Source organism: Phaenicophaeus curvirostris, chromosome 8, assembly GCF_032191515.1.
Source record: "Phaenicophaeus curvirostris isolate KB17595 chromosome 8, BPBGC_Pcur_1.0, whole genome shotgun sequence".
Lineage (NCBI taxonomy): Eukaryota > Metazoa > Chordata > Aves > Cuculiformes > Cuculidae > Phaenicophaeus > Phaenicophaeus curvirostris.
In genome coordinates, this window is record NC_091399.1 from 6,868,780 (window position 1) to 6,888,466 (window position 19,687).

General features: G+C 48.2%; 1 protein-coding gene across 1 annotated transcript in view; it reads right to left on the reverse strand.

The window, feature by feature from the left end:
• Positions 1-19,687, reverse strand: part of COLGALT2 (collagen beta(1-O)galactosyltransferase 2) — a 58,072-nt gene that overhangs the window by 7,789 nt on the left and 30,596 nt on the right. The window contains exons 2-6 of the mRNA XM_069862331.1: positions 11,054-11,164; positions 9,027-9,144; positions 8,501-8,635; positions 4,868-5,072; positions 235-354 (exon numbers count right to left, since the gene is read on the reverse strand). Coding sequence (XP_069718432.1) covers positions 235-354; positions 4,868-5,072; positions 8,501-8,635; positions 9,027-9,144; positions 11,054-11,067 — 592 coding nt within the window. The 5' untranslated portion in view covers positions 11,068-11,164. The remainder of the gene's footprint in view (positions 1-234; positions 355-4,867; positions 5,073-8,500; positions 8,636-9,026; positions 9,145-11,053; positions 11,165-19,687) is intronic.

Here is a 19,687-nt window from a genome sequence, read left to right on the forward strand (position 1 = left end):
GAAGGTGCATTGTTGCATTCTATCTGGAGAAGTTAAGGGCTTTTGAGACCTGACTGAAGTGATTACATCCCTAAGTGCAAAAGCAGTGGAAAATGGAAAGCTGTGTATTAAAACAGTAGGAAAGCAGTCACATCAGGATGCAGAGTCTCAAGGGGAGGAGAGCTGGGCTGCTGGCAGGACAGCTCTGCAAACATTAACTTGGGGTTCCCATCACAGCAGGGGACACCAACTTACTCATAGCCTCAATCAGCGTGTGCACAAAGTTCTCCGTTTCTTCTTGTAGGGTCTGGTGTGATTTCAGAGGCATGGGAAGGAAACCATAGTGTTCACGGTTGCAGACGTACATCTGTATTCCTGGGGATCACAGAAAAACAGAAACCAGGTCTTTCACCACTCTGTGGCTACGTGGCCACAACCAAACTTATGTCAGGGCCTCAGTCCCAAGAAGTTCTGCTTCATAAGCAAACAATTAAAACATATCACAGTGCAATTTTTTGTTTCATTTTGCCGGCAGCAAGTGGCTTCTCCTATGAAACTCATTTCCACTTCTCCCTAAGAGCAGATGTTTTTATCTGCTATCAGTTTTCTCCTAGGAGAGACTGGGAACCCTCCTATTAGACCAGAGACAGGGTCTCTTCTGGCCTTTGCCTTCATGCTACGAAAGCAAATCATACAGCAGGAGGCAGACCCAGCCTTTAGCAAAAGCAGCGTCTGAGACACACAGCTGGGTAAGTGGGGGTACAACAACTCTCAAAACCCACCAGCACTGCTCAGACCTGGCACAAACCCTCCGCAGACCTGGAGTCAAGAGCAGGACCAGGTTTTCACCCTAAGCATACGGTGATGCAATGGCCATCGCAAGAGCCAAAGGGGATCCCACCTGCAGCTGTGCTGAAGGAGAGGCAGGGATCACCCTGGGAGCGTGGTTCTACCAGAGAAGGAAGCCTCAGAGAGGACAAAACTCCAACAAACCCACCGTGGTGACGGGGGAATGGAAACTTTTGTCTGAGCTTTGCAAGGCTTCTCTGTCAGACCACAAGAAATATGGAGTGACTCTTCCAGGTGGAGGAGCCAAATCTGAACGCCAGCTTTGGGTAAATGGGGGCCCAGGCATTCAGTTCCCTTGGGATCACACAGGATGAAGCTGTAAGGCCCAAGGCTTGGGTACAGCTGCAGGGTATGTCCCCAGCGAGGTATTCACTCTGGGTTTTGCAGTCAAGCATCTTCCTGCTTCTGGTTGCTTTGGCTAGAAAACAAAGACATTTTCACCCATGTTGGCAAAGGACTTTGAGGAATACAAAGGATAACCATCTCGGAAGTGCCCAGTTTATCACCAAACATGGCCCTTTCCTCTCCAGGACTGGTTTTTACAGTACCCTGAAGATAAGAGGAAAATCCTAGAGACACTTTTGTTCAGTAAGAACAAAAGATGCTTTCAGAAAGAAGTGATAACACAACATCCTTCTACTCAAAAGCCTTTGCAACTGCTCCTTCAAGGAGCTGAATCTGAAGGTGCGAAACAAAGAGAAGATGCAAACCCTCTCCTGCAAGCAGATGCCTATGCAAGGGAGAGACGTTGTTCACTGGGAACATCCTAGCAAGGTGTGAGCTGCAAAACCACCCTGCTCTGGGCTGACCAGGAGCTTGCTCACTGTCAGCTCTAACTGGACACAGGCATATCAGGCAACACACTCCAAAGCCACATCCCGAGAAGCCAGGGGAAAATATTTCCGTTGTTTTGCACTGAGATCTGGTAAGATCCTTTATTAATTAACCACAGTCTGAAAGTGGCCAGAACCCATACAACTGGTCAAGCAGATTTAAAGAAAAAGGCAAACCTACAAACTTTCTTCCACCCCTCCCCCCTTTTTTGTTTAATGAAACAAGCACAGTCACCTCTTCCCTCTAGGAAATAAAGGAAAAGCAGACACTACCTGGTGTGTTGATGCTTTCATGGATTAGTCCTCCTAATCCCCGGTATTTTTTAGCAGAGCAGAACTGTCTGCATTAATGACCCCAGTGTTTCTACCATTTTAAGTTCTGCAAGCAAATTGCTGGCTACACTGCTTGCCCAAACACATTCAGCTGTCAGCTGCAATTTAGGTAAATGGTAGAATAAAACATACTACCTGCTGACATTAATAGATTTGGCACTGATCTAATCAACTAATCTTATCTGGCTCACTGATCTCCGCCCTTACCTTCCGCTGGCTTAAACACAGTTAATCCGCACAGAATCCTGCCAGTATTTCGGTTCCTTCTGGGATAAAAGCTACTTTAAAATAGCAAAGCTACTTTAAAATGAGAAGGAGGAGTTGCTCTCCAGCTCTGTTTTGATAATAAAATAAAAAAATTCTACAAGGGACAGAAAAGCCTAGAGATATTTGTGTTATCGTTAGCCTTTGTAAGGCAGCAACCGGGACTCACAGCCATGCCTTAAATCCACAACCATGTTTAGGCAACCTCGATTTCCCCCACATCCCTGTGACCGGACCTTCCTGCTGGCTGGTTCTAGGCCATCAGAGCCTCAAGCTGCGAGGAAGCTTAGGAGATCTTGCTGGCTAAGGGCTCCCTCACGAGTCCAAGGGGCTCTACAGGGTCCACCTCTGTCAAACAGACACCCGTACTGAATTTTATTCTTCCACCACAGGCCACATCTTCCTGGCAGAAGTGGGACAGTCTCTTTGGAACATCACAAAACAGCTGCTTCGAGCAGTAGATTTGCTGATGAAAACTGATGGTTTGATCTGCACCTTTCAGTACAGTGCTCAGCCTGGACAAAGCCACAATAATTTATGACTTCGGGGAAGTCAGTGAAATGGCTCCTAGAAGGAATTTACCACAAAGTCCATACATTTTTCAAAATTCTGAACTTGGATGTCATCCTTTTATCCTTTTAGCTCAAGATACAAGCCAACAATCTGAGTGGATCAATGGGCTTTGCTGAAGCAAAGCCTTTCATGCCATGGGCCAGTCCTGGAAAAAGCAAAGTGTTCTAGGATGGAAGGAAAAAATGATGGGTGTGAATCCGAAATATTTCTTCAGCAGCTGGAGCTAATGCAGTGCAGTTGCCACACTCTTTGGATGCTGCGTTCCCGGGAGAGCTGTCAGAGGCAACAAGTAAAGTGGGTAGATTTGAAGGATTTGTTACCCAGACGTAAACCTCAATTCTCCTCTGGAGCCAATATACCCAAGCCCCAGCTCTGAAAGTCAGGGCCCCAAAGGTGCCCTGCAAGTTCACTTCTCGCCTCTGCCCCCTAAGGGCTCTAATCTGAGCTCTTGCTGCCTCTCCTCTATCATTCACCTTTCTCATTTGATGCCCCTCATCCTCTTGTAGCTGAGTTCTAAAAAGCCCTACTTAGTCTGCCAAGACAACACCTTCTTTTTCAGTGCTGTCAAAAACTTCAAACCAGAAGTATCACCAAAAGGAATGCTGGTGGCTGCTGTGCTGGTCTGGAAATGGTAGGAAAGGCAGCTTTCTCAGCCTGTCACCTCTGCATAAGTGACTGCCAGCAACAACAAACAATACTCCTTCACTTTCTCTCTGTTTGTTGTTCCCTGAGGAAAAGCTCTTCCTTCTCACCTTAACTTCACCTCTTTTGCAGAGAGAGGACAAGTATCACCAGCTGCACATCGCTCAGGGGACCCACAAACAAATTTTCCCTACTAACTCACCTCAGTAAACCAACAAAACCAGCCATCAAGCTCTGAACAGAAGCACACATGAGGTTTCATCAGTCATTTTTTTCCTTTATAAGGCTGGGAACTTTCCCCTTTTCAACACAGCAGGGCAAAGAGCAATAGAAACGGCCATTAAAAAAACATTCTTTCCAGGATCTCCTTTCAATTCTGACACTGCTACAAACAGGTCTGACAGACAGGATTTTGCAGGAGACAGAACACCCACTAGATCCATTCTCCAGAAATGAATGGGACTAAACATCCTCACCGCATCTATGAGCGGCAGCATGCCCTTAAGAGACAGTGATTTCTGAGACACACAGAGCTCCCTGCGAACACTTGCAGCTATTTCAGGCAAAAGAAGACACTGAGGTGGTGACTTAGACTCCTGTCTTTCAAGCCTCACAAACGCTCCCAGTGCCTAGCAGACGCTGACCCCAGCACCAGCTGGAGTGGTACATGTTTTCTCTCTGCTGTGCCCCAAGGATCTCAGTGCTCGGCTGGTTCTCCCTAAGTACCAGTGATACGACGTCAAGCAAGCAGAGATTTACTGCTTAGACACCAACTCTAACCTGCTCTGGCCTGCAAGAGATTTCCTCTCAGTGCACCCTGCAGATTCCACACCATTCCTCCAAAAGCTGCATTGATTTTGCTTTCAAAAAAAAAAAAAATTAACCCAAAGTGAAACCCTCCCAGCTCTCAGGCAATTCCTGCTGAGCTGCCATGAAGCAAAGCCTCGTCAGCACTGTGGGTAAGCAACTTGGTTTTATTGGCACAAGGGCTGCTATGTTTCAAAACGGTCTCTTGCCCTTGCCCCCTTCCTTATGGAGTCTCCTAGAAGTAGCGACTTGGATACCCTACCTACAAACTTGAGGAGGCTTTCCACTCTCCATCATTCCCCTCTGCTCACTACTGTCTTGCTGTGACACAGACCAAGGGCGGATGCCACACGCTTTGTCTCTGAAACTCTGCTCCTACCCCAAGAACAGCTCCCATGTCCTTTAAAGGTAGCTGTGACTCAAAGCTGCATTGCCGGTCACCGCTGCTGGTTATACCTGACCAGATTCCAAAGAGGAAAGGGTCTTAACTCGCCAACAAAGTCAACACAGGACTTTAAGGCCAGCGAACTCAAAGTGGGGATATGTCTCTACTAACGAATCCTCCCCAGAAAAGGCTCCAGACATACCTGCTTGGCGACTGGAGAAGGCAAAGACCATAATATCATCAAAACTCCAGGTGTAGTCCTGGTGCGGGGGGTAGAACATCAGCTTGGTAGAGGCCTCTTTCCTCAAGTCAATGAGGAACGTGGAATGAATCATCGGGACAGCAAAACAGCCTGTTCTCTTCCATTCCCGAATCAGGGGATAGTCCAGGGTCCTTTTGTAATAGCCCTGTGGACACAAGGAGGGGGCTGCTTGTTACCAGAAACTTCTGTTTCGTAGATGCTCTCTAGCAGAAGCCCTTAGACCTCCCCACTAGAGATGGATCCACACCAAATTCTCAGATTCAGAAGTGTCCTCTCTTTTGGAAAGGGCTCAGTCAAGTATTTAGAAATAATCTCCATCCCAAGAGTTAAAGCTTGGCCTTCTTTCTCCTTTTTAGCAGCTATTGGAAATCCAAGCCTTTCCACTGCAAAACTTCCTTGTAACAGAGCTTCAATCTCAGACTTTTTACCCTTGGGTCTCCAGAAATGTTTGTTTGTTTTTTTTTGCACGTGGACTCTCAGGTCTGATCCTGGAAGCTGTTGAGCATCCAAGTTCAAAAGGCACAAAGAACATTCATTATCTCACATACCTACAATTTCTGACCACAATTTTAAAACAACAATTTGCTTCACTACAGCAAAGGCAACATCTCAATCTCCATCAGCGGTACAAGAAGCCTCGTTTCTTCCACTGCAGGGCAAGCAGGTTCAACACCCACTCCTGAGCGCTCCCCACAGAGCTTCTCTGAGGGAGGGCACTTCAGTCAGCTCAGTTCTCAGAGGCTCTGCTGGCCTTCCAGCTCCGTGGGTGCAACACCCACACTGTGCAGCTCACAGCTGGTTTTGCAGGCGCAAGCTGTCTAAAGCTATCAGATAGGGAAATAAATCCATGACTACCTTCAGAGAGAAAGTCCTAACATGCCAAGTAGACATCTGAACATGGCTTATGTTTGAATCCAGAGCAGATTCTGGCCTTCACAGAAATGATGAGTCACTAAAATAAGTTAAAGTTACTTTTGTGTTCTATTTTCCATGAGCACCCTAGCAACAGCCGAGCAAATCACTGCAGAACCACTTTACCCTGGTTTTGCGTAGAATCATACAATGGTTTGGGTTGGAAGGGACCTCAATGCCCATCCAGTTCCAACCCCCGCTGCCATGGGCAGGGACACCTCCCACTGGATCAGGTTGATCAAAGCCCCATCCAACCCCTCCAGGGATGGGGCAGCCACCACTGCTCTGGGCCAGGGCTTCCTCACCCTCACATAAAAACATTTCTCCCTAAGATCTCACCTCAACCTCCCCTCTTTCAGCTGAAAACTATTTCCCCTCATCCTATCCTTGCACTCTCTGATCCAGAGCCCCTCCCCAGCTTTCCTGGAGCCCCTTTCAGTACTGGAAGCTGCTCTATGGTCTCCCCAGAGCCTTCTCTTTTCCAGGCTGAACATCCCCAACTCTCTCAGCCTGTCCTTGTATGGGAGGTGCTCCAGCCCTTTGATCATCTCTGTGGCCTTCTCTGCACTCACTCCAACAGACTGATGTCCTTCCTGTGCTGAGGACTCCAGAGCTGGACACAGGCCTCCAGGTGGGGTCACATCAGAGCAGAATAGAGGGGGAGAATCCCCTCTTGCCCTGCTGGTCCTACTGCTTTGGACGCAGTGCAGTAATGTGCATTTGCCTGTTCATGCACCCGTCCACCCTCCCCTCTGCCCTGCAGACACCCTCCAACCATACTGTGAAAACCAGGTATCTTAAACACAGCCAGCCTGATTTTCACGAGGAGGAGTGAGTGGGTAGTGAGTTTATTAGCATTCCCACTGAAGGAAGTGTTAAGACATTCGTCTGTCAACAGACAACTGAGAATGCCCATAGGTGAAAGATGCTGGAAACTAATCTTTTCTTCTTCAGGCACTCACTATGGGGTTTTGTGGCATTTCACTGCTCATAAATCATGTGCAGTCAAGTAAGACTCCAACTTGTCAGCACTGGTGCTGTGCTCTCCTAAGGTCAGCTTCCTAAGAGCTAAATGTCAAACTGTCTGGAGCTGGGTTTGGCTTGTTGGTCCAAGCTGGAGATGAGGGCGTGCTCCAGCTGTTCCTCCCTCCCCAAGTCCCCAGGGAGAGCAAGGCTGACAGTACGAAGGACTGAGAAACAACCAGCAGCAACTAAGAGAGAAGAAAAATATCAAGTGGGGACGTCTCTTTTGATCCAAGCAGCTATTTTCATCAAATTCTGCAAGATGCATTTGCTGCTGGTACATTCCCCCCAAAAAGTAAACTTATCCACACCTTCACTTATCTTATCTATATATTTACTTCCCAAGCACTGGGAAAGTTCAGGACCTTTTCCTGCTATTTTTACTCGGTCAGCTTGAACTGTGGAAGCCCTTCCCATGTCAAGAAGAACACGGATCTGTTGGAGCAAGTCCAGAGGAGGCCACAAAGATGACCCAAGGCCTGGAGCACCTCCGACATGAGGACAGACTGAAAGAACTGGGCTTGCTCAGCCTGGAGAAGGCTCTGGGGAGACCTTAGAGCAGCTTCCAGTACTGAAAGGGGCTCCAGGAAAGCTTGGGTAGGGGCCCCTGACTCATTCCAATTCTCTCTCCCATCCTGCTGGGCAGGAGTGAGCAAGTGACTGGTTGGGCGCTCATCTACCAGCCAAGGCCAACCGCGGTGACGTGGATCAAGTTGTGAAGTGAGAGCTCAACCTCGTCCTGGCTCTAAAAATGCTGTTTCCACTATGCAACATTTTTGTATCCAATACTTACCGCAGAATATCTGATTTGAAAAGGCAACAGAAAACTTTATTTCTAGGCTTAGCACTTCCGCCCTTTACACGACAACCCTTTCAGTACATAGCTTACCACACGCTCTCCCTACAGGGCAAAGGGTGTTGCTCCACTACATAAATCTTGTTAACCTGTGAGAAAAATAACCCATATACAATAGACAGCTGCAGAAAGAAAGGTAAATTCCTCTCAGATTAGTGTCATGGCACAGGAAAGCTAGTCTAAAATTATGCACCACAAGTTTATAGGCTGTTACACAAACATATGGAACCACCTTAGATAAATTCTGGTGTGTGTATGAGTATTTTTTTTTTAGTTAGTGGGATTGTATCACTTCCCAGGACTTCTGGCTAAGCAAGCTCAGCTTCCTCCAGACTCAGCTTCTTCCAGTGAAGAATTAAAGGAAGCGAGTTTCAGGTATGTGCCTGCAGACCCAGTGCAGAACCTGAATTGCTTGGCTCATACCAACAGCTTGATTAGAAAACAAAGCCTGAAAAACATTGACGGATTGTAATGCCCCCTCTAACCCTATTCCCAGATTGTTGAAAAATACAGAGTCCTTTCCCAAAGATACCCACCCAAGACTGGGGATGCCAGCAGTGAGAGAGGCACAAGCTGACACGACTGCATGACACCACTATCCTCACTACACGCTAACACCTCGTCTGCAGGCTCAGAGCTACAGCAGCTTCTTTTCAGGAGGACACTATGAAAGAAGATGGGAAAGCCCACAGAACAGAAATGATGCCCACGGCTACGCAGATACGAGGCAGGAGGCCTCTGAAAACACAGCTTGCACAGTCACCAATCACACAATCACTTGCCTGGGGGGTGATGCCACACCAGAAGTTAGAGTAGAGAGAGCGAGACTCGAGCATCGGTGCCACCAATGTCTTGTTTTCTGCTATCATCAGGTTCAGGGTTTCTGGGTTGGTCAGTAAGTTATCTGCATCAACAAACTAGAGAAGGAAGAGGGGAAGGGAAAAAGCAATTTGCTATTAGATTAAATGATACGTGTCCCCTGACACTTTGTTGAGGAAAAGGCAACCAGAGGCATGAGGTTGGCAAAAAAAATTCAAAAGGCGCTAAGCTGGTGGTTTTGATACCTTGGGGCACATCGCTGTTACAGGTAAAGCCAGGGGCGGCTGTCCCTGCAACATAACTACGAGATGGGAAAAGATGCCTGCCTGCAAAATCTCTTCCCATCAGACCAAGCAGCAGCAAACAGCATTGCACTGCAGAGAGCTTTGTCTTTCGATGGAGAGGAAACTTTGACAGCCTGAAGTATCAGACTGACTACCTGCAAAGTTTTGGCCTGAGGGCAGTTAATAAATCAAACCTTGTATTTACCAGGATGTAGTCTGACCACTTCTCTCGTGCAGCGCGCAGGGCAGCCTGTCGGAGTTTCATCACGTGAGTGAATCGGGAGCTTGGCCAATGTTTTGGCCCAATTTCTTCTGGGTAAGACCTAGCAAAGAAAAAGAAAAGCGACTGCAACCTGTGTCTGGGCCCTATTGCAGTAATCAAAAAAAAAGAAGTTCCCTTACTGTCTTTTTTCCAAAAGAAAAGCATTGCTAGAGTCACCTCAGGCAACCCAGGAGAGGTCTGGAGGGAGGATAACTTCAAGTTTCGCACTGGCATGTATACCCAGGGCACTGGAGAACAAGCAGTGATGCAATATTTCCTGCCCACCACACAGCCATGAGCAAAACACCGATACCAAAGCCAGGAGTTTCTGCGGCAGCAGCAACGCCCTGCCTGGCGCAGGCAGAGCCTACCCCACTGCAGCAAACTGAGCTGGTTTACTTCATCCTGGTTTACTTCATTTACTTGTCCTGGAGAAGAGAAGGCTCCACGGAGATCTTATAGTGACCTTCCAGTATCTGAAGGGGCTACAAGAAAGCTGGGGAGGGGCTGTTTACAAAGGCTTGGAGTGATAGGACAAGGGGCAATGGGTATAAACTGGAGAGTGGCAGATTTAGACTAGACAGAAGGAGGAATTTCTTCACTCCGAGAGTGCTGAGGCCCTGGCCCAGGTTCCCCAGGGAAGCTGTGGCTGCCCCATCCCTGGAGGTGTTCAAGGCCAGGTTGGATGGGCCTTGGGCAGCCTGATCCAGTGGGAGGTGTCCCTGCCTATGGCAGAGGGGGGGAACTGGACGTTCTTTAGGGTCCCTTCCAACCCAGTCTATTCTATGATTCTACGATCCAGCCCTCCCACAGAAAGTCATCTGTCCTCTGCCAGGCTCTAAGACTATAAATACACCTTCGTTAAGTCCAGCAGAATCAACAGAGCAGAGAAGGTAAAGACGAAGTCAATTCGGCTTCCCTCAGGGTCTGGGCATTAGTAGTAACAGCAAACACATCCCGTCAGCAGCTCTTAACCTACAAACACCCAGCACCCAACCCCTGGAGCCCTATCATGTGAGGGAAGTTATGTGCATGCCTCCATTTTCAGGATCAGGTCCAAAAGCAAATGCTCTGTAACAAAGATGGAAGGAAACTCAGGGACAGAGTCCTATATGGAATAACAACCCAGGTCTTTGAAACAGTGCCAGTGAGAGAGCAGAGAGCTTAAAAAAACTTTCTACAGAACTTCAAAAAGCCAAGTTTTAGAAAACTCAATTCCAATGAAAGGATTAATAAAGTCAAGAGAACAAGCACTCCCTGTGGGTCTGGACCACAAACACCCCACTGCCACACTGAGGACCTTGAAAGTCAAAGCAAGCCTAAAGAAAGGGGAAATTTATGTACTTGTCCCTGACAGAAGAAACAGAACAAAACAAGGATCAGCTGATCTTAAATAAAAAAAAAAGGCAATAAAAACCCAACACACAATTCCTTGGCTTTGACATTGTGCATATAAATAGGTGTTGCCCATCATCCCTTAAAAAGGGATTCTCTTTAAACCATCGTATTTCAAAGCAATGATCACGTAAGACATGCAAAGCTACAATCTGCTGAAGCAAATCTAGTTCTCTGGCTCAGAACTTCCCGACTATTTGATGTCTTGGACAGAGCTTTCACAGACACTGTGGGAACGAGCTAGGATCCCTTTTCTTTGCAGATATAGAATGACAGATTTTATTCCCTGTAGTTTTTGATGTGATTTGTTTACCATGCAAAGAAAACAGCTGCAGATGCTAAACATCTGAATGGAAAATAAGTTCTGCATGAGTTGCTGCACAGAAGTCTGAGACCTTTTTATGGTCTCCATGAGAACAATTTTAATGTGACAGACCCGACCAAATTTAAAAAAAAAAACAAACCATATTTTAGTGCTTGGACATTTAGTACATCTCCTGGTTTGAAAATAGAAAACCTGCACAATTTGACCTACACACCAGAGAAGTTCAGGCCGCCCTCAGGGTGGTACTCACTGGGGTTCTTCCATCGGCCGCCACTCCACATCGTGGTAGAGGTGCTGCACGTTCTTCAGCCACTCTCTAAGGATCACTGTGGTGTTATCAACATTGTGGTCAGTGGCCACCCTGGAAAAATGAGAGCACAAAAAGCCCTGTCAACACGTGGTAGAGGTCCTTTGCCTTTTTCCAGCTGGTAACTGAGTCTAACAGAGGCATTTCTTACAGGCACATTGAGCTCCTGGCAGAACACGAGGCGGCTCCATAGCTGTGCGAGTCTTCAGCAAGGCACAACAGAGCCCCCCCTTCCCCCCGAAGACAGAGCATCCCCCTACTGCCGGCATCCCTGAACACCACTCCCCTCTTGCTGATGTCCTCCTGCCCCACAGGAATCATAGAATCACCAGCTTGGAAAAGACCCACTGGATCACCGACTCCAACCATTCCCATCAATCACTAAATCATGTCCCTCAGCGCCTCATCCACCCGTCCCTTAAACACCTCCAGGGAAGGTGACTCAACCACCTCCCTGGGCAGCCTCTGCCAGTGCCCAATGACCCTTTCTGTGAAAAATTTTTTCATAATGTTCAGCCTGAACCTCCCCTGGTGGAGCTTGAGGCCATTCCCTCTCATCCTGTCCCCTGTCACTTGGGAGAAGAGGCCAGCACCCTCCTCTCCACAACCTCCTTTTAGGTAGTTGTAGAGAGCAATGAGGTCTCCCCTCAGCCTCCTCTTCTCCAGGCTAAACAACCCCAGCTCTCTCAGCCGTTCCTCATAAGGCCTGTTCTCCAGCCTCCTCACCAGCTTCGTTGCTCTTCTCTGGACTCACTCCAGAGCCTCAACATCCTTCTTGTGATGAGGGGCCCAGAACTGAACTCTCTGTTCTTAATGCCCGTGTGCAAAGGTCTCGTCTCCAGAAGCACCAGGATTTTTGCTCTGCTTGCTCTGTCGTCCTGCACGCCCATCATTTAAGCTGCACGGCTGGGCTGTGAGCACAGGAATGTGACCTGCAGTTAGCACAGTCCTCAACTGCCCTGTGTATGGCCAAGCCGAGCACGGAGGTGGTGGGCATAGGCAAGGATGCTCGACACACACTAGGATCAGCATCAGACCTCCTTCCCCCAACCCTGCTACAGCCAGCAAGCAGCAATGCTAAGGCTCAGAAAGAGACAGCTTGCTTTCTTACTGTTTCACAGATTCATGGAATGGTTTGGGTTAGAAAGGACCTTCAAGCCCATCCAACACCCCTGCCGTGGGCAGGGACACTTCCCACTGGACCAGGTTGCTCCATGCCCCATCCAACCTGGCCTTGGACACCTCCAGGTACGGGGCAGCCTGTGTCAGTGCCTCCTTATCCTCAAAGGGAAACTTTGCTTCCCAAGATCTCAACTAAATCTTCCCACTTTCAGCTTAAAACCATTCCCCCTTGCCCTTTGCCTGCAATCCCTAATCAAGGGCACCTCCCCAGCTTTCCTGTAGACGAACAAAACTGTTTCCTGACACAGAGGTTACAAGTTGGAGGAGCTTTGTGCAGCTCACAAAACAGTTTGGGTTGGAAGGGACCTTAAGGGCCTGCAGTAAGCAGGGACATCTTCCACTTGATTAGGTTCCGCAGAGCCTTGTTCAATCTGGCCTTGAATGTTCCCAGGAATGGGGCTTCTACCACCCACGGTGTGGGTTCTGTTCTGTTTTGCTATGTTCTGGCTGTAACAGCGCTCAGTCTCAAACAACAGGGTGGGAAAAACCCACCTGCTTCCCCTACAGCCTTCACCATCCCCCCTGAAAGCAGCATCTGAAGAATGTTTTTCCCTCAGGGATGAGGAGTGTAGCTACGCAAACTGGAAGAGGATGCAGGGCTCCAATTCTCTGACAGTAATCATGTGGAACCACTCCCGAAGGAGCCACAAGCTCATCTCCGCCTGGGATCCTCGAGCCTTCGGGCAAGCCAAGTCGCATCCCAGCTGCTCCTTTGCAGCACACGTTACCCTGCAATGAGGACTACGCACATCCAGCACCTGGCAGCTGGCGTGGTCACAGCAGATCCCGCAGCAAATTCCCTTAAGCCAAAGGGCTGCTCATTTTTTCCTGGCCAGAAAGGCAGCAAAGCACAGCCCCAGGGTAGGATGTGGCCACAGCTCTGCAAGCTCCATGAATTTACAATCCGTTTAGATTTCTATAAACACTCCCAAAGGTCCCATGGAGAGATAGTGAAGTTGGTGTGAAACATGCCCCTAAGGGAGGGTGCTGGAAAGCCGTGCTAAGCTGCCATCAACTGCTATGAATTGCTCTAGAGACCCAAAGGCACTTCCCAAGCATCCTCCACCCTAACTTGAAGCCAGAGACACCAGTAATTAGGAGAGATCACAGTGAAGGGAGAAAGGGGGCACATCCCAAACTCCAGAGCTACTCCAAGCTATTTCAGGAAAACACCTCAATGCAAAGCCATTTTATGATCCTCCAGACAAGAACCAGGCAATGAACCCTTTGAAGTTCACGCAATGGGAAGATGTCAATCCAATGGGTTTAGCCTGGATTAAATTAAAAAATAATCAAGAATTCAGATTTTAAGCTTACTTATAATCAGAAGAACACAGTCACTTAGGGACAAGAAGCTTATTTGTTGAGTATTTATTCCTGTCTATTAAAACAATAAACATTTAAAGTTCAGCAAGTGAACAGAGGCTGGTTTCTTTGCTATTAACTGCTCTCCTATGACAGAGCAAGGCTGGGTTTAGTCACAACGTCAGGGTTTGCTTTTTGAACAAGATCCTTGGGTCAGATTGCACTGGAACCTAGTTTGCAAGGACATTTAACTGGACTGAAGCGGCCACAGTGCTGACTCTGTAGAACGGACTAGGTCAAACCTCCTCTACGTATTCGATGGATGACGGCTCACCCACCCAAGCCCACGTGTTTGCACGCTTGCTGAGCCTCCCACAGGCACTGCGCGTTTCACTAGTCTTGTTCTGCTTTCCTCCCACACTCCAGCTGCACAGGCAGCGAACAACAGCTCTGAAATTCCTAAAATACCAGAGAACTGTGAAAATGGAGTTTTTGTTCACAGTCATCACTGGAGTTGCAGTTGCTCCAAGAAGCTCCTGTTCTACAGTGGGACCACATTGCAATTAGGCACTGCACAAACCAAGCCAAGGTGATGGCAGCCATCCTGAAGAATGTCAAAGACCACCTTTCACTGTATTTTTTGCCAGGTCCAGGCTAGACATAAAGATCCTGTAAACCCTTAAAATAAGCACACAAATCCCGCAAAGTTGGATGCATGCGTCCACTTCCCTCAGTAAGCCTCATCCCGGTCCTTCTAACCTTGCGTAGCACCAGTGGGGAGACACGGAGGGGTTTGCTACAGCCTGAGGAGGGAAAGGGGAGGCTTCAGCTGTGTGGAGATCACGTTGTAGTCTTGGTGTTACTCTGGCTGCTCCTTTGCCTCTGCCAGGGGGTTTGTACACAAACAAGCCCAAAATGCGTAAGCAGGGGAGCTGTTTGCAGGGATGAGTCATGGAACCCAAAATTCACAAATTAAAACATTTCCTTGACAAGAAAAAAGTAAAAACATAGGCAAGTCAACCTCAGAGAAAATTGTCACCATGAGAGAATGCTGTTTCTTCAATCACTCAGGTTTGCTCCATAAAGTCCAAAACTCTAACTAGCAGAAGAAACCCTAAAGTTGCAGATTGCAAGTCGACAGAGTTACTCAGCCCTCCAAAGCCAGCTGTCCTCAGTGGTTAGATCTTCTTGGCTTCCCTAGGCAAGGCAAGAAGGCTCAAGGATGCTCCTCCTATCATGTTTTTGCCTCCAGTTCCTGTAAGGTTGGACTGCACAAGTTCTACTGCCTGGAGACACCACTGTCCTGAGAGAAGGGAATGCACAGCACACCAAAAACTGCTGCTACCTGATCTCACCCTTCGCTAAGGGCTGCCTAGGGAAAGAGCTTCCCAGACCCTCCACACCTGGGGTTCTTCATCCTGCTCCATCCTGCCCTGGATGTTCCTTTATCCTGCCCAAGCATGCCCTTGACAAAATCCACCTCAGAAGACCTCCAGACAGAAGCGAGACACAAATGGGAGCCTGGAGGAACCTCTAGATCTACTCACAAGGAAACTGCCAGAAGAAAAAGGGCCTTGCACTGCCCAGGCTGTAATGGGGGTGTTACGGAGAAGGTAAATTCACATCCCAATGGACCTTTACAAAGATGCTGGTGAGACAAAACTCTGGCACAAATAAAGGACTGAAGTCTCCAGGACTATCCACCGAGCAGCATTTCTAAGCCCAGAAGCTCGCAAAGGCAATAAAGTTTGTCATACCCTGGATGAAACATCCCCTATGACTAGCAATTTGGCAAACCTTTGTTTTTCCAGCTTTGAGCCTCAAAAAAAACCCCAACCAAAAAGCAACCCAAACAACCCAAGCCGCTCCCAGAAGCAATTGTCACTATTAGTTTCAGAACAATCCACGTTTACGATCAAACAAGTCAGCGTATACTCCTATTGTGATATCTGAACCAATTCACATATCCCTCCTGAAAACATAGCAGCTAAGGCGTTTGCAATACCCCGTATGGAAAAAACAGGCACACATTTTTCCCCCCTTCCTCTCCCTTTTCTTTTTAAGCAACCCCTGCACAAGAAAAACAGGCGAATAAAAATATGAGCAGGACTTCCCATGGGCAGTGAGCACTCCTCAAGCCCCAAGAGGCACATCAGGATACTCCCAGCTATAAGCACTTATGCTCTAACACAGTCTGCGGGGCTTCAGGAAGCTGAGTACACAGTTAAAACTTCAGTGCTCTAACTCGGATCATAGAATCATAGAATCACCAGGTTGGAAAAGACCCACCAGATCATTGACTCCAACCATTCCTATCAAACACTAAACCATGTCCCCCAGCGCCTCGTCCACCCGTCCCTTAAACACCTCCAGGGAAGGTGACTCAACCACCTCCCTGGGCAGCCCGATCCAGTGCCCAATGACCCTTTCCATAACAACCTTTTTCCTAATGTTCAGCCTGAACCTCCCCTGGCAGAGCTTGAGGCCATTCCCTCTCATCCCGTCCTCTGTCACCTGGGAGAAGAGGCCAGCACCCTCCTCTCCACAACTTCCTTTCAGGTAATTGTAGAGAGCAATGAGGTCTCCCCTCAGCCTCCTCTTCTCCAGGCTAAACAACCCCAGCTCTCTCAGCCGCTCCTCATAAGACCTGCTCTCCAGCCCCCTCACCAGCTTTGTTGCTCTTCTCTGGACTCGCTCCAGAGCCTCAACATCCTTCATGTGGTGAGGGGCCCTGAACTAAAACACAGCATTCGAGGAGTGGTCTCACCAGGGCCGAGTACAGAGGGAGAAGAACCTCCCTGGACCTGCTGGCCACGCCGTTTCTGATCCAAGCCAAGATGTCATTGGCCTTCTGGGCCACCTGGGCCACTGCTGGCTCATGGTCAGTCCCTGTCAACCAACACCCCCAGGTTCCTCTCCTCCACGCAGCTTTCCAGTCAGACTTCTCCTAGTCTGGAGCTGCACAGGACTGTTGTGTCCCAAGTGCAGGATCCGGCATTTGGCCTTGTTAAACCTCATGCCATTGGACTCTGCCCAGCGGTCCAGCCTTTGGAGCCTCCCTACCCTCCAGCAGATACACACTTCCACCCAGCTTAGTATCGTCTGCAAACTTGCTAAAGGAATGGATGGGTGGACCAGTTGGACCTTGTTCATTCTTAATCCATTTTTGAGATGCTAAGGCTCTCTCAACTGCACATCTCACTATCCACCACCAGTGGTCTGTTGCCCATGGTGCACATCTCCTCAGTTCTGGAAAAGTGACCGTCCCTTCCCTGGGTGATGACCATCAGGAAGTGTTGAGACACAAGGACAGAGCAGCCAGCACTTGTGTCATGTCTGGTACAGTGAGATAAGGCCATGGGATCAGAGCGTTCATGTAAGAAACTGAGGACAAGCTTTCTTACACCTTTCTTAAACCTCTTTCTTTTGTCACGGAAGATGCTGTGTTGGCAGTGTCCTGGGTTGAATGCACTTGGAAAAAGCTCCTAGGAGGTGAGGTGAAGCATTAACTCCAACACCTGCAGAAAAGCAATTCCAGTCTGCCCAAACTCTCCTAAAACAGCACAAGTGGGGAGAGGCAGCGCAGACCAACAGGTCTTCTCTGCATGTCCTGCAAGTAAGTGTGATGATGAGAGCCATATCACAGATGTCACCTTCCTTCCTCACTTGCCTCTCCTGGAAAAGTGGTTGTACTACATCCTCTCATCCTTACTGGCCAATGGAATACATTTGATGGGATGAAGAGAGCGGGTCACCTTAATGCAGCTCCACTTCGCGCATCAAGAACACACTGTAGCAGACCCCATGACCCTTAGTCTATGGCCGTGCCTAGATGGTTTGGGGTATATTTTTGATAGCAGGTTGGTGAGCACAGTACTACTATTTGAGTTTGAGCCCATCAGCATTTTCCTTTGCCACGTCAGGTTCACAGAATTATTGTATCACCAGGTTGGAAAAGACCTCTTGGATGATCGAGTCCAGCCACTCCTATCTGCCACTAATCCATGTCCCTGAGCACCTTGTCTACCCATCTTTTAAATACCTTCAGGGATGGTGACTCAACCACTTCCCCAGTGCCCGATGACCCTTCCTGTGAAAACGTTTTTCTGATATCCAGTCTGAACCTCCCCTGGCAGAGCTTGAGTCCTATCACTTGGGAGAAGAGGCCAGCACCCTCCTCTCTACAATTTCCTTTCAGGTTCCAGTCCCATCTTTTCAGTGGACAGTCTGAAGCATTTGTGCAACTAAGACCAAGGAGGAGCTACAAGAAGAAATGCTAAGTGCAAGGCCACACGAAGGGGAGCTGGCTGGCGAGGAGTGTAACCCTTATCCGTCACTCTCCAACACCTCATCGTCTTCATGGCTCTCTGCTGGACGTGCTCATGCTTGTTAACATCTTTCTTCACCAAGAGACTCAAAACCAGACGAGGTATTCCAGACGGAGTCAAACAAGTGCCTAACAAAAAGGGAATAACCCTTCCCCTTGATCTCCATGTTCCTGCTGCCCAGGATGCAGATGACCAGGAAGACACAGTGCTGGCTTGGGTTCAGGCTGCTGTGCACCACAGGTCCACCAGACCCCTGGAGCCTTTTCAGTAAAGCTGCCCCCCAGCCTACATCACTGCAAAGAGATTCCCTCCAGGTAACTCTCAACTCAAAGCCAATACTCTGCCTGCAGCCAGTAATTGGGGGAAACGACCTTAACAGGCGGTTTCTCTCAAAAGGAATAGGTTACATCAACGACCTTTGCACTAAAAAAGAGGTGACTTCATGTTCAAAAACTCATTAACAATGTCTAGAATTTAATTAAAGAAAAAATGGTCTCCTGCAAGATTTACAACGTAAAGCCTATGAGACACAACCGGGAAAGACTGGTGCAGTAACAGGGAAAAAAATACTAAATTCCTACCACTCCCTGAAAAGAAAGTTGAATTTATTAAAATGGAACAGACCTCTAGATGGACACTGCTATTCCAGTACCACAGCAGCTTTTTCCTCTCGGATTTAAACCCATTTCCAATAAATAGAAGTTAAATTTTAGAAAAGTTTGCGTGAGAATGTTCACACAGGGGCTTGTGTCGGCAAAACTATAACCATTTCAATATTTACTTTGGCTTTAACCAGTAGTCTTACCTCGGACACAAGTCCTCATTGTCCATGCCCAGCAGAGCACCCCCTCCAAAAAAAAACTCAGGTACCATGAATAGTGGAAAATTAAGCACAACATTAAGCACCTACTGTTTTAATTGGGTAACATGTAAGTAGCAGCACGGGAGGAAAACTGCTCCTTTTACAGACTGCTCATATTTTTAGCCTGATAATGTCTGCTCAAACTATTTTTGCAAGAGGGAGTTAATTCAGGCTTTGATGGCTCTCCTCCTCTCCCCCACCCCCAAAAATACCACCCTTTTACTTCCTCATATCCCAGCTTGCTCTCCCCCAAGCTATTTACAGTTTATTTACCTCAAGCACTGGGTCAGAGAAGAAAATTTTCACCTTCACCATCTGTACAGGAAAAGTACTTCAGGACAAAACCAACACTGTGTGGCTCTGGCTTGTCAGAGCCCAGGTCACGTTGTACCACAAGCTGTGGGAAACTCTTTGGCCATAAGCCCGCAGTGATTTTCCAACTCTTCCCTTTGGCAAAGAGATATGGAGGGAGGCAGGATTTCAAACAGTACTTCATGTCCAAGTGTGTGCTGCAACACAGGGGCAGAAGTGGAAGCAGGTAGTTTTCAATAACTGAAGCTGTGAGGAGGATCCTTTCCCTTTCTGGCAGCGTTCGAAGGCTGTACGGCTTGAGGGGGGTGCTGGGTTCTGCCCCCAACCCAGTCTAAAGCTACACAGCAAAAAATTTGACATAGAGAATAGATCTGCATTGTTTAAGCTGACTGCTCCTGAATTCTTTCCTGCCTCGTCCATCACCCTGCCAAGCACTCACCACAGATGACAAAGGTCAGGATGCTGCTGATGGCTGCGGTGGCATCAAGAATGGCTCACAGGAAGAAGATATCCATGGTTTTTCTAGGCTCCTGCTGCTTCTGCATGCTGCAGGACCGAGTTGGGCATGTAACCAAGCCCAGGAAAACC